Raw genomic sequence first — 12792 nt, forward strand, 5'->3', positions numbered from 1 at the left:
TCTGGCCCATAAAGTTTAATAATCTGTTTTAAAGCAGCTCAGTCATGTGCAGAGTGACCTTTGATTTACTTTTAAACCCCTTGCCTGGCAGTGGTTTGGGGTTCCCTGACAATGTAGTTGAGAAATGTGTATGAGCTATGCTAGGGTTGTAAACAATGAGCCAGGGAAACCATTCCCGGATCACTGCTAATCTATTTTACTACTGTAATTACAGGACAGAGAAAGAGAGGGAAAATGGCAGATGATAGGAAGGATGAAGCCAAGGCACCGCACTGGACTTCAAGTCAACTAACAGAGGCTTCTTCACACCCGCATTCCCCTGAAATTAAGGAGCAAGCTGGTGCAGGTGCCGGACTGGTCAGAAGTGCCAACGGATTTCCATACAGAGAGGATGAGGAAGCAGGATATGGTGAACGCGGGCAACAGGGCACATACTCTAGAACCAAAGAGAATGGGATCAATGGAGAGCTATCCACAGGAGACAGAGAAACAGCAGGTGACAGAGCCAGACTCCGGTCCACCCTCCCTTTCTCCTATAATATCTTGCTTTGAGGTCACTTTGGTCTGAAGGTGAACACATAGCGTTTTACCACATGTGCTGTGCGAGCTTTAAGAGAGCAAAGCCATGGTGTTTGCTTTTATAAGTACTTCCTTTACGATCCTTTTAATTCCTCCACTGCAAAAAAAGAGACTTGTACCATAAAGCTTTCGGTTTTGATGGGGTAGCCCCAACCCTTCATGACACGGATCATGTTTTTTTCATCTGTGTAGGTACCATGCTCAACTCATAGCAGGACCCTGACCCTGATTCAGGACAGCTGGCAATACGCTAATATAAACATTAAATAATATATGACAGTGGGCCTGGTTTCTGACTGGTGAAAGTCAGATGTAACCCCCAAGAAGCTCCTTGGATATTCTGGTGTAGGGGAGATGAGAGTCAGGTCTATTGTAATATCATGAAGCAAAAAAACCTAATCAGTTACTGTGTGATAATGTTCCCCTTTTCCCAGGACAAATCCTGAAGTCTTTTCTCAGGGCCAGATTCTGCTACCATTCCATTGAGTAGTATCTTACTGAAATCAGTGGGATTACTCATGGAGAAAGGTACTACTCACATGAGTAAGGGTGCCATATTCTGGCCCTCTGTGTTTTTTCTGACTTTATACAGGCATATCTCCCCTTGCAATCATTGGGAGTTTCACTGGTGTATCAATTGGATAAGGACTTTAGGATTCGGGCTGATGAAAAAAACTCTGATTGTGTCAAAATGAATAAAATATGCAAGATGGGTTTCTTATTTTCGACGCAAACAGCAATCTTTCCTTTGCAAAACTCACAATTTAAGCCCTGAATGCACAATGCAGGGGAAATTTCTCTCTTTTGCAGACACTGCTTCCCTCAGTGCATGCATACATGCATGCTAAGAAGATCATTTTAGCACCATTTACTGGCCGTTGACAGCACTTTATGCCAGACATAATTTCTCAGCAATTGGATAGTTTTAAATCTCCAGACCCCAAAGTAGTTTCGTAAGAGATTGTGCTGGAAATGATAGGTCTGTTAAAAATATATAGATTTAAATGTTGAAAGATTATCCTTGTGGTTAGCAACAACTCAAAAGCCCAGAGATAAAGTAAACCTGATGTGCAAGCAGTAGTGCAGACATGTTCTTGGTTGTCCTTTGGGTAGAAGAATCCCTTTCCCTTCCCAGGTTTCAGAGTAGCAGCCGTACTGTATCTGTAAAAAGACAAGGAGTACTTGTGGCACCTTAGAGACTAACCAATTTATTAGAGCATAAGCTTTCATGAGCTACAGCTCACAGTTTGCATCCGATGAAATGAGCTGTAGCTCACGAAAGCTTATGCTCTAATAAATTGGTTAGTCTCTAAGGTGCCACAAGTACTCCTTTTCTTTTTCCCTTCCCACTAATCTAACTTCCTTCTATACTTAACCGCAAATAGTCATAGCACTATGTACAGGGCCGGATTTCCAGTTAGGCACAGTAAGCACGTGCCTACGGGTGCCTGCGTTCTACGGCACCTTACCTCTATAAAACTGTGTGCAACGCAAAGGTCAGCTGTAGGCTGCGGGGGCACCGAAGATGCCATGCCTAGGGTTGCATAAGGTGAAAATCCAGCCCTGTACATAGTGCTTTTTTAATCACCCACATTCTCCCCTCCTTATATTTTATTATTATATTGTATGCTAAGCACTTTATAACAAGTAATAAAGGAAGGATGGTCCAGTAGTTACAGAGCTAGCCTGGGACATAGAATTGTAAAAATGGAGGGCTGGAAGGGACCTCAAAATGTCCTCTACTTCAGCCCCCTGCACTGAGGCAGGTCGATGATCCCTGACAGGTGTTTGTCTAATATTCTTAAAAACCTCCAGTGATGGGGATTCCACAACCACCCTTGGAAGCCTGTTCCAGAGCTTAACCATCCTTATAGTTGGATAGTTTTTCCTAAGATCTAACCTAACTCTCCCTTGCTGCAAGTTAAGCTGATTATTTGTTCTCCTACCCTTGGTGAACATGGAGAACAATTAATCATCAGCCCCTTATATCAACACTATACCTATTTGAAGGCTGTTCTCAAAGGCTCCCTCAGTCTTCTTTTCTGTAGGTTAAACATGCCACATTCTTTCAGCCTTTTCTGATAGGTCATGTTTTCTTGGGAGGTCAGGGTTCAGTTCCCTGCTCTGCCATAAGCTCCCTGTGTGACCTGGGGGAAGTCACTTAGTCTCTCTGGGCCTCAGTTCCCCATCTGTACAATGGGGACAATACCACTGCCCTACCTCACTGGGGAGTTGTAAGGATAAATACGTTGAAAAGCATGAGGCACTGTGATGCTACAGTGATTGGAGCCATATAAGTATCTAAGATAGACCTTATAGTTTAATTGTACAATTTACAGATGGGGAATGAGATGGGACAAGGCTCTGGCAGCGCAGATCAGCAAACATCTTGTTAATTCCATGATTTCTTTTATAATTTAGGTTTCAGAGTAACAGCCGTGTTAGTCTGTATTCGCAAAAAGAAAAGGAGTCCTTGTGGCACCTTAGAGACTAACCAATTTATTTGAGCATGAGCTTTCGTGAGCTACAGCTCACTTCATCAGATGCATACCGTGGAAACTGCAGCAGACTTTTCCACGGTATGCATCTGATGAAGTGAGCTGTAGCTCACGAAAGCTCATGCTCAAATAAATTGGTTAGTCTCTAAGGTGCCACAAGGACACCTTTTCTTTTTGCTTATAATTTAGGTAACGCTTTCTGAGGCAAGGGGTTGGCCAATAAGGCATTTAAAGTTGAAGCAGTGTAGTCCAATGGCTGGGGCATTAGGTTAGGAGACCTGGGTTCAATTCTTGGCTCTGCCACTGATCGATGTGAGGTTGGATGGGCCATTTTACCCCCCTGCACCTCTATTTACCCTCCCACGCTTTGTCTGTCTACCTACTTACATTGCAAGCTCTTTGAGGCAGGGACTGTCTCTTATTACGTGTATCTACAATTTCTAGCACAATGGAGCCCTGATCTCAGTCAGGCCTTCTAGGTGCTACTGTAATACAAATAATTAATAATAACCTAAAATACAGTACATTTCTAAGAACTGACAGTTGAAAGTGCACAGGGAGCCAAGGTAAAGTAATATAATTAAACCAAACTGGGGCTTCAAATTTATTTATAGCATTTTTCTCTGGGGCAACCACAGTAACACAAACCAGAAGAAATGCTGGCTGTGCTGTCTTCATGCTGTAGTCTATAAGTATAGGACAAAAAAATACCTGAATGGAAGCATAAGTACAAACAGGGCCTTTCTTCTGGTCACTAGATACTTGCCTGATCCTTTCTGATAAGAGCTCAGTTCAGTTTTGAGGCTTTCAGCCTAACTAGGCTCAGCTGCCTCTGATTAACTCAGGTGCCAGTAAGAAATTGAGATGTAACCCTCAAAACCCCGTGACGCTACCTGGCACGGTGTGGCCTGCCTCTGCTGTGGCCGTGGAGTCTCCTCCACTCCTGCGCTGCCCCCCATCGCAGAGCTCGTGCTGTAAAACTCAAGGGCTGAGAGGAAGGCCAGCATTAGAGGTAGTCAGCTCAGACAAAGGCATCTCACCCAACTCTGAAACTGAAGGGGGAAGTAACCGTTATCACTGAAGCACGTATAATACCTCACCACAAGTGACATTCTTAGGGTTGCACCATTAACATATACCGTTGTGTCTCTCTTTTAGCATCTGCCTAAGATTTACTGAGCCTGACCTCAATTTTGGAATCCTCTGTGTCAGCCTGTTGAAGTGGCTTTGATTAATCTCCGTTGGTATCGTACTGGTAATGGCTGAGTTACAGAGCAGGATCAGTGTCCCCCTTGTAAATGGAAACAAAATCAATGGAGGGGAATTTCAGCGAGGGTACTGCTGCAGGGTAGACTCAGGGCCTGATCTTGCCCCCCAGTGGCATAAGACTGAGTAGGGCAGGATCCAGCTTTAAGATTGTGGAATAGTCCTTAGAAAGTCATTCTTGATGTTGTTTTGATGTATAAAATGTAAGGAAGGGCAGTAGCGTAGCAGATCCCTTGTATATAAATGTGTTCACTGCAGCCTTCTTTCTTTTCCCCCATTTAACTACATGTTAAATGGCTCTACAGTATACATTGATACTGTATAGTGCTAATTTTGTAATCAAAAAGTCATGCAATACTAAGCTCCACTGGCGGTCGATATAGCGGGTCTAGTAAAGACTCGCCTAATCAACAGCAGATCGCTCTCCAGTTGACTCCTGTACTCTATCCCTGACGAGAAGAGTAAGGTAAGTCGACAGAGAGTTTCTCCCGTCGCCTCCCCGCAGTAACTCGACCTAAGATATGTCAACACCAGCTACGTTATTCATCTAGCTGGAGTTGCGTAGCGTAGGTCAACTTACTGCAGTAGTGTAGACATAGCCTTAAAAAGTCTATGTATATTACATCTATACAGATACCTTTATGGACCAAATTTGTAATCTAAAGAAAGAATGAAATCAGGCTTGGTTGGCAAGCCTTCTTGTTGAGAGGAGAGATCATGATGATGAGATACTGTGAGAACAGTGCTGTGAAAGTCAGATGTTCTGGCACTCCAAGAGCACCGATTACCCCACTCGTAGCCAGCACAGAGTGCGAGTGTTGGCAGTGATATCGTATGAATTATTTCTGTAAAATGAATGCATTTTTTTATTATCAGTTATTGAGAATAGGCTAGATCCAGAGATCCCTGATTTATATATGTTCCTGGAACACCCCGAATACTCATATAAATCAGTAAGTGTGTGTGTGTGTGTGTGCCCACATACACACCCACCCCGTTAATTTCAATGAATATACTGGGTGCTCCAGGAATACAAGTCCAGAGCTGTCTTTAATTTCAGTGACTGTTTTGGGTGCTCCAGGAATACAGGACCAGAACTGTAGCTCTCATGAAGCTAACTGTTGTTATGTGAAGTATGTGTTCTTAAGGGAGTATTTCTGTATAAACTTTATAAATATGTACTTCACTGTTGAGTGGACTGACTTCAGTAGGTTTTGAATCAGTATCTGCACAGTCCTGAATAATCTTGGAGTGTCTTCTCCCAGCATGCTCTTGGCTCATTTTTAATCTGTGATAGTAGCACTTTGGTCATTGAAAAGTCCTGGTCAGGAATTCGGAAGGGATAGCTCCGGAATCTTACCGAAGGCTCACAACACCCTCAGTAGGTTATTCATTCAAAATCCAACACATATGTAACTTGCAAAGGACTTTAAATGATCAGGCTTGTTTAGTATGTTTAAAAGGTAGTTGTTATTGAATTTCTTTTTTATTCGGTAATGTGATGACTAATCTGTCCAATTTATATAACTGGAGGTAAAAATAGCTGGATTCATTGTAAAATCTTTTCCTTATAAGCCATTTTAATGTGTCATTATGTATAATGACTCAGTTAATTGATCTCTTTCTTCATGATAACCTAAAGTAGGGCTATAACGTAGGGGGTTTGGATTGCTCATGTTGTTACCTGTTGAATTACTTTTTAACAACTTGAGAGAGTTCCCAGAATGACATTTTCAGAGCCACGGGATAGTGGCCTGGGCCAGGGTACTTTGTTGTCTTGTCAATTGATGTCGGAGAAGTAATGGCTGTTTGCCAATGTGCCGAATGCTGGTCCTGCCAGCCTGACAAACGTGGAGTGCTTCACTGATATGCACAACCCCCCAATATTCGGGGAGAGGACAGGCTGCTGAAAAATTACAGCAGAGACCATTGCCCAACAGTGAGACGAGTGACTAGCCCAACCTCCCTCTCCAGAGAATATAAATCCACCAGAGAGGTGTGTGGGAGGGAGTACAGGATAGATGGTTCGGCTCTGCAGTGGGGGGGTATATAGTGTTTTGGTGGGTGATAAGTGGATGGGGGCCAGAGATTGGTAAAATATGGGCAGTAAGTGAAACAGGAGGAGAAGGGGAATGTAGAACGATTAGGGGAAACTGGGGAGGTAACGGGAGGGAGTTTAGAGTGAACTTGGTGCTTGAGCGGAGAGTGAAGCTGAAAGGAAGGAGCCTGGGGTAAGAAAATGGAGAGACAAGCATGAAAGGAAAGGAGAGAGAAAGAGTTTGGTGGCAGAGCGAGGGGGCAAGGAAGAGGCAGAAAACAGTAGAGAAACAGAAGAGACACCCGAAAAAGAAGTCGTGACAGTAAAAAGAAAGGGATGAAATAGCAGCTGCCCTACTAGAAACAATGAGCATCTGCCTCAGGGAAGCTAATTCAGGGCAGTGAGGGGAGAATGGCCTGAAAAGAAACCTGGGGAGAAGCAAGTCCTGTTACCCTCTGAATTCACATACATCCTGATTGGACTGTTCATTTTATAGAGCGGTTCTTCGTGATCACCGCTGCTTGCTCAGCCAAACTCCATGAAGACATTTAAGAAATGTGTTTACAAAACTCCTCCCTGACCCATTAGTCTGTAAACAGGCATTAACTCTCTCCAGAGAAGCAGCTGGGGATCCTGCACTGAAGGGCCATCCTGGCACGGTTACTAAATCTGAGGAACAGAGGCAGTGCGTACCTGCAAGTTGGCTTTGAGACTCTCATTTCCCAAGGAGAGAGACGGTGATCAAGAGCACGCTCACGCTCACTTTAACCACTGTACCGTATCACACGGACAAAGCCCCCCGATCCATACTAGTGTTTTCCTGCACGCTGCCCTTGGCTACTTAGGCTTCACAGTTCGCAGCTGCTGCCAGGCCTCCTGGCTGAGGAGTCTGGCCAGGGTCCCCGACCCCCACAGAAAGGCACCCGTAGCCTCTTCAGCATTCTAAGGGCCCGCTGCCCCTGGCAGCGAATACACCATGCCAGGAGTCGAAGCTGGGTCTCCCACATGGCAGCACTCCGTTGTTACGTCTACACAGCCCGCAGCAGTGAGCGTCCCAGCCCAGGCAATGGACTCAGTCTCATGGGGCTCACGCTAAAAACAGCTGTGTAGATGCTCAAAAGCTTGTATATGCAGCCACTTTTACGGCTGCTGTGGGCTGTGTAGACATACCCTGTGAGGACACCGAACCACCGGTCTGCCTGGTAATAGGGTACTCCTTGGGTCAGAAAGAATATCACCGCAGTAAAACAAAGTAACATACAGTGTAGGGTTCTCATGTCTGTGTCTGGCCGCTGCACTCCCTCCTTATAAACACTGTAATCTTGCTCCAGGCAATGCTGAGAGACCGCACTGCCAAGCAGAGTCTGAGCCCAGTCAGGTGGAGCAATTGTGCGCAATTGCTTGTGCTGACTCTGCAGCAGGGGGGCGTGATTCAGAGACCTGCTCAAGGTCACTAGCACTTAGTACTCAGCTGGGGCCTGACCCAGCTCCCACTGAAAACCAATGGGGAAACCTTCCATTGACTTTAATGGGAGCTGGACCAAGCCAGCAGCCCCAAAGAGCGCTAAAGCACCCTCTCCCCACTTTGACTCAGGCACGTCTGCAAGCCTGCTTCCAAAAGCTGCTGCATTTGTCAAGCCTGATTGCGAGAGTCTAGGGGCCTCATGAGCACAGTAGGATGTGTATGCCAGCTTCCCCCACAGTGAAATTCCCTCAGACTGGTAATCAATTTGTCCTTGATACAGTCATACTTTTTTCCCTCTGATCACTTCCCTAATTTAATCTTCCTTTCTCCTACCCCATCTCTCTCGCACTCTCTGACACGTTCGCACACACACACAGCCCACTGCTGGTACCAATCATGATACTTCCACAGCACCAGCGAGCAAGCAAATGGGGCTTTTGTTGGCATCAGCCTTCTGCCCTCCAGGGGAGCTTGGACAGTGGGAGTTGATGATTTTGGCAGTCCCGGCATTACTGCAGTATTTCTCCTCTTCATTCAGCTATTCACACTGCACCACAGCCCTTGCAGTTTTGAAGCTGACATCGTGTTAATAGAATTAAGACAGCATCTTCAGGCTCCAGCAGGTTGTGTAACATCTGGCATGCGGGGGGAGACCTCCCTGCCTTTTGTTTCAACTGTGCATTTTCAGTTGGAATACATTTAGAACAAAGTACAAGAAATAGGAGAAGCAAATGAAACAGCTCAGAAGAAGGAAAATCAGTGAGATCTAAAGATAAATCTGATTTTTGTGTTTACTCCCTTTCATTCCTTATTTTTAAAAAGCTCAATTTCATTGCATAGTCCCACAGGGACGAAGCTTTAATTAAGCATGCCAGTCTCTCTCCTTTTTCCCAGGAAATCGTGATAGTAATTACTATACACCATGCATCGTGCTTGCTGATAGACACTAGCAAACATACATTGCATTTCACAGATCTGAAATTCATGCATTGCTTGTTAGAAGTAACATGAATCTCATTCTCTGTGACATCTTGTCTGAATACATCAGACATGATCAAATTATGTTGTTGGAGAAGGCGTAGACAGAAGCTTTAGAGTGCAAGCTCTTTGGGGCATTCCTTGGGAAATACTTTTCACCATTCTCTGTTAAGACTCTTGTATAGCTCCTCCTCAGTGGTTCATTTGGAGGGGACTGGGAATGAGGCCAGGGTAATTCTCCCTCTCACCTTCTAAAATAGCTGTCCCCTGGCTCTGTTTGTTTAATAACTGCTGCAAATGCATTTGCCCTTGCCTCGGTCTTTGTCTGTGGCTTACATGATCATTTGCTAAGTTTGGTAAGATGTTCAATTTAGTTCAGTCTTCACCCATGTTTAGTTTTCCCCCTCCCTTTGAGGAATTTCATAAATCAGTCACTGTCTCTTTGGGGAGCTGTATTTTAACTCTTTGCCGCCCCTTTTCATTACATCCTGCAGTTTTTAAGATCATATCTCTTCTCTGAGCTGACAAGGCTGTCATGCTGCCTGGATGCTGACTCTTCGTCTGCTTCAATGTATAGAAAAGCGGTGAGGCAGATTTTCAAAAGTCCTCAGCCAGACTTTTAGAAGGGTTCAGCTTCCATCTAGGCACCTACATGAAATGTCCAGATTTGCGAAAGAGCTCAGCACCCAATAGCACCTATTGAGAGCAGCAAGAGCCGCTGTATGATGAATGCCTTTGAAAATCTGTCTACTTGTTTAGGTTACTAAATGGGAGCTGAGCTCTTTGGAAAATCTGGCCCCAGTGTAGATACTGAGGCTTCTGAACAGTCTGTCCAAGAACGCCCAAGGGAAGGATTTTCAAAAGCTCCTAAGTGACTTAGGAGCACAAATACTTTTATGGCTGGGATTTCCAAAGATGCCTGAGGGAGTTAGGCACCTATTGAAATTCGCCTGTCAATCATCTAACGCTATAAAACTACTTTTAAAATTCCAGCCTGTGCTTCTAATCACTCGGGCACTTTTGACAATCCCATCCTACGCCACCCTTCGTATAATAACTCCATGGAAGTTACAGTCACATACATCAGGGTTGAATCTGGCTGGAAGAGACAATGAATGAGTTGTATTGGTTAAATAAATAAATAAATTGGCCCCATTTATTATTTTAATTAGTTGTAATATTTTCTTTCTTATCATAATAAGAGAACCAGGAATAAATAGCTAAGATTCTTTCAGGATGGAGATGTGAGCTGAATACAACTCTGTAGTCATGGCAACAAGAGGGCTAACTTGTTGCAGTTGATGTTCCCAGATAACATCATAAGTAATGGCATTGGGAAGCCCATTGATAGAACACCTGGAATAGCAAGGCTGACATCTGGATGAAACATCTTTGACAACATATCATTCCAACCACACTCTTAATACATGATATATCCTAAAACCTGTATTCACAGAAACAGCCTTTTAAAAAATTCTAACGATGCTCTTATCATTCTGGTATAGCCAGCTTCTACTGTGAGGATGTGAAATTGACAGATCACTGCTGCTTTTGATTCTGTGCTTCATCCTTCACTTCTTGCGTGAAGAAGGAGTATCCTGTCAATTAAAAGACACGCAACAAAGAGGCAGACCCTGGCTATATTCTCTACTGTGGGCTGATTTATTTATTGTTGATAATCCCCATCCTCCCTCCTTGGACAGAACTTTGCCTTCCAGTGTTACTGCCTCTGTCCCTCATTAGTGGCTGTTCTAGATGGAGTTTTGACACTCTCCCCTCATTCTTTGCAATAGGCTAATCTGCTTCCGCCATTACTAGAATATCAGAAGTAGTATGATTAATATTACAGTAATGTCTTGAGGCTTTAATCAAGATCAGGGCTCATTGTGCTTGGAGCTGTACATACACATAGCAACAGATGGTCCCTGCCCTGAAGAGTTTAATCTAGGTAGACAAGGCCCACAAAGGGTGGGAGGGGATATTGCGGCACAGAGAGGTGAAGTCACTTGCCCAAGCTCACACAGCAAGACTGGCAGAGCCAGAAATAGATTCCAGGCTCCCAGCACCCCATTTGCTGGGTCACACTGCCCCTCCACAAGAGGTGTGTCTCTATCTCTGTCTCTTGCAACTGTCTTGCTCATCCTCCAGGCCAACAGCAGTGCTCCTTAGCAATGCCAAGAGCATTTGTACTGTGAATGGCTATGTGTCTCCCTCCTCAAACCCCTCTGCTTGCCATCTGAGCTCAAAGGACCGAGGAGCAAGAGAGCTGACGGTGCTCTGACTCAGCATCTCCTGTGAATGGCGTGCTGCCACGTTGCTTCGCTGATTCTTCACTTGCATAAAGAAGGCTGAGAATTTTATAATGATTATTTTTAAGCTGTATCACAGCAGCAGCCAGGGCTTAGTGCAGTTGGCCTAGTCAGAGATGCCCTTTGTGCTACCTGCCCCAAAACACTTAGGAAAATGCCATCTCCCACCCTGAAGTTGCAGTCTAAGTTAGGGCAATATACACAACACCAGGAGGGGAAGGGGAAAGGGCACAAGGATACCAGAAATTAGAAAAAGTAATTATATAAACCAGCCAGGGCCCTGGTTCAGGAAAGCAACCCTATTCCGGAAGGGCACGTAAGCATGTGCTCAGCTTTAACTCTGTGGTTAAGTCCTTTTGGAGTCAAACTTAAGCAGGTGTTTAAATGCCCTTCCTGAATCAGGGGCCATGTGCATAAGTGGATGGGGAACAAAATGTCATCTGAGCCTGTTATGGCCATTTTAGCTTATTTAGCATTCGCAACATGCCGCTGAGAGAAGCTGAGGCTGGAGCAACTTGTCAGTTCTCCATCAGACGTTGCTAAATTGATGGCTGCCGGTGGCTCCAAATGACACAGCTGGCTCAATCAGGAAAGACAGCCATCATGACGCACCCTCGCTCCCACTGTACCAAGGGCAGTGTCTCTTCTGTTTCTCTCATTCAAGCAGAACGAAACCTGTTTGCTTGGCAGCATGGCAAAAACGCAGGCGTGCATTACAATGTTCAGCAGGGAGGGATGGTGGCAAGGGGTCGTTAGATTATCATTAAACTTCATTATCATCTTGGGCCATGCTAGGGTATAATCTCCCATCCAAGTGCAGATCTGAGGCCAGAGGATTTGGCTGACAGTCAATTAAACAAACATAAAGCTTTGCTTTTCAGTGGTTCTGACAGTCCTTGTAATCTGAGTTCAAATACCTAGGTGGGTGAAATTTTGCAGGTTTTCCGTTGACTCCTTCCAAAGAGGCAGGCAAATTCATCCCTGGAGTAACTCCACCGGCTGCAATGGCTGACTGTGCCCCACGAGGATTCGGTGTATATTGCTTGCCTCATTTTAAAGTTTCCATGTCCTTTGCTAGCAGCCTCAGGCAGTTATGAGCTTTGTGGTCCCTGAGGATCCTAATGTGGGGAAGCTCTGCCAATGTTTACCGCTGCCCCTGTGCTAGTCATTAACCGAGTCACCTATATTCATTTTAAATCACTTTCTCTCATTTTCCTTTTATGGTATCTAATGTCTGTGGTTTGGATGCACTATTAATTCACTGCTAACCACAGTCGCAAACGCAAATTCAGGGCACTGTGTCTTAGACCAGCCTCTCTCCAGCACAGCCAGCCGCACATACTCCTCCTTTCCCCATCCCAGATACGTATCTAGTTAAATGTAGGTACACCATGGCATGCAAGATTAAATATATGCCTATTCATACAAAGCAAGAGATGCTCCCTAATCTCCCAAGCAAAGAGGGCTGCCATCAAACCGTTTAAAAAATAACAAGTCACATAAACAAGCTGCTGTTGCATCTAAGAATGCCAGGAGGTGCAGATTTTCTTTTCCACGTTGCCATGCCAACATCTCAGTGCGCTGTCTGAGATTTCTTTTTAAGCTCTGCTGAGAGCAAGTGTGTAGTCTGGGAGCTTATTTAGCATTCAGAAGTAGACC

General features: G+C 44.7%; 1 protein-coding gene across 20 annotated transcripts in view; it reads left to right on the plus strand.

The window, feature by feature from the left end:
* The first annotated feature begins 234 nt into the window (after positions 1-234).
* Positions 235-12792, plus strand: part of MAP2 (microtubule associated protein 2) — a 99194-nt gene continuing 86636 nt past the window's right edge. For all 20 annotated transcript variants that reach the window (XM_077829666.1, XM_077829667.1, XM_077829680.1 and 17 more), the window contains exon 1: positions 235-496. In XM_077829666.1, the coding sequence (XP_077685792.1) occupies positions 235-496 (262 nt within the window). The remainder of the gene's footprint in view (positions 497-12792) is intronic.

Source organism: Eretmochelys imbricata, chromosome 11, assembly GCF_965152235.1.
Source record: "Eretmochelys imbricata isolate rEreImb1 chromosome 11, rEreImb1.hap1, whole genome shotgun sequence".
In the NCBI taxonomy this organism is placed as follows: domain Eukaryota; kingdom Metazoa; phylum Chordata; order Testudines; family Cheloniidae; genus Eretmochelys; species Eretmochelys imbricata.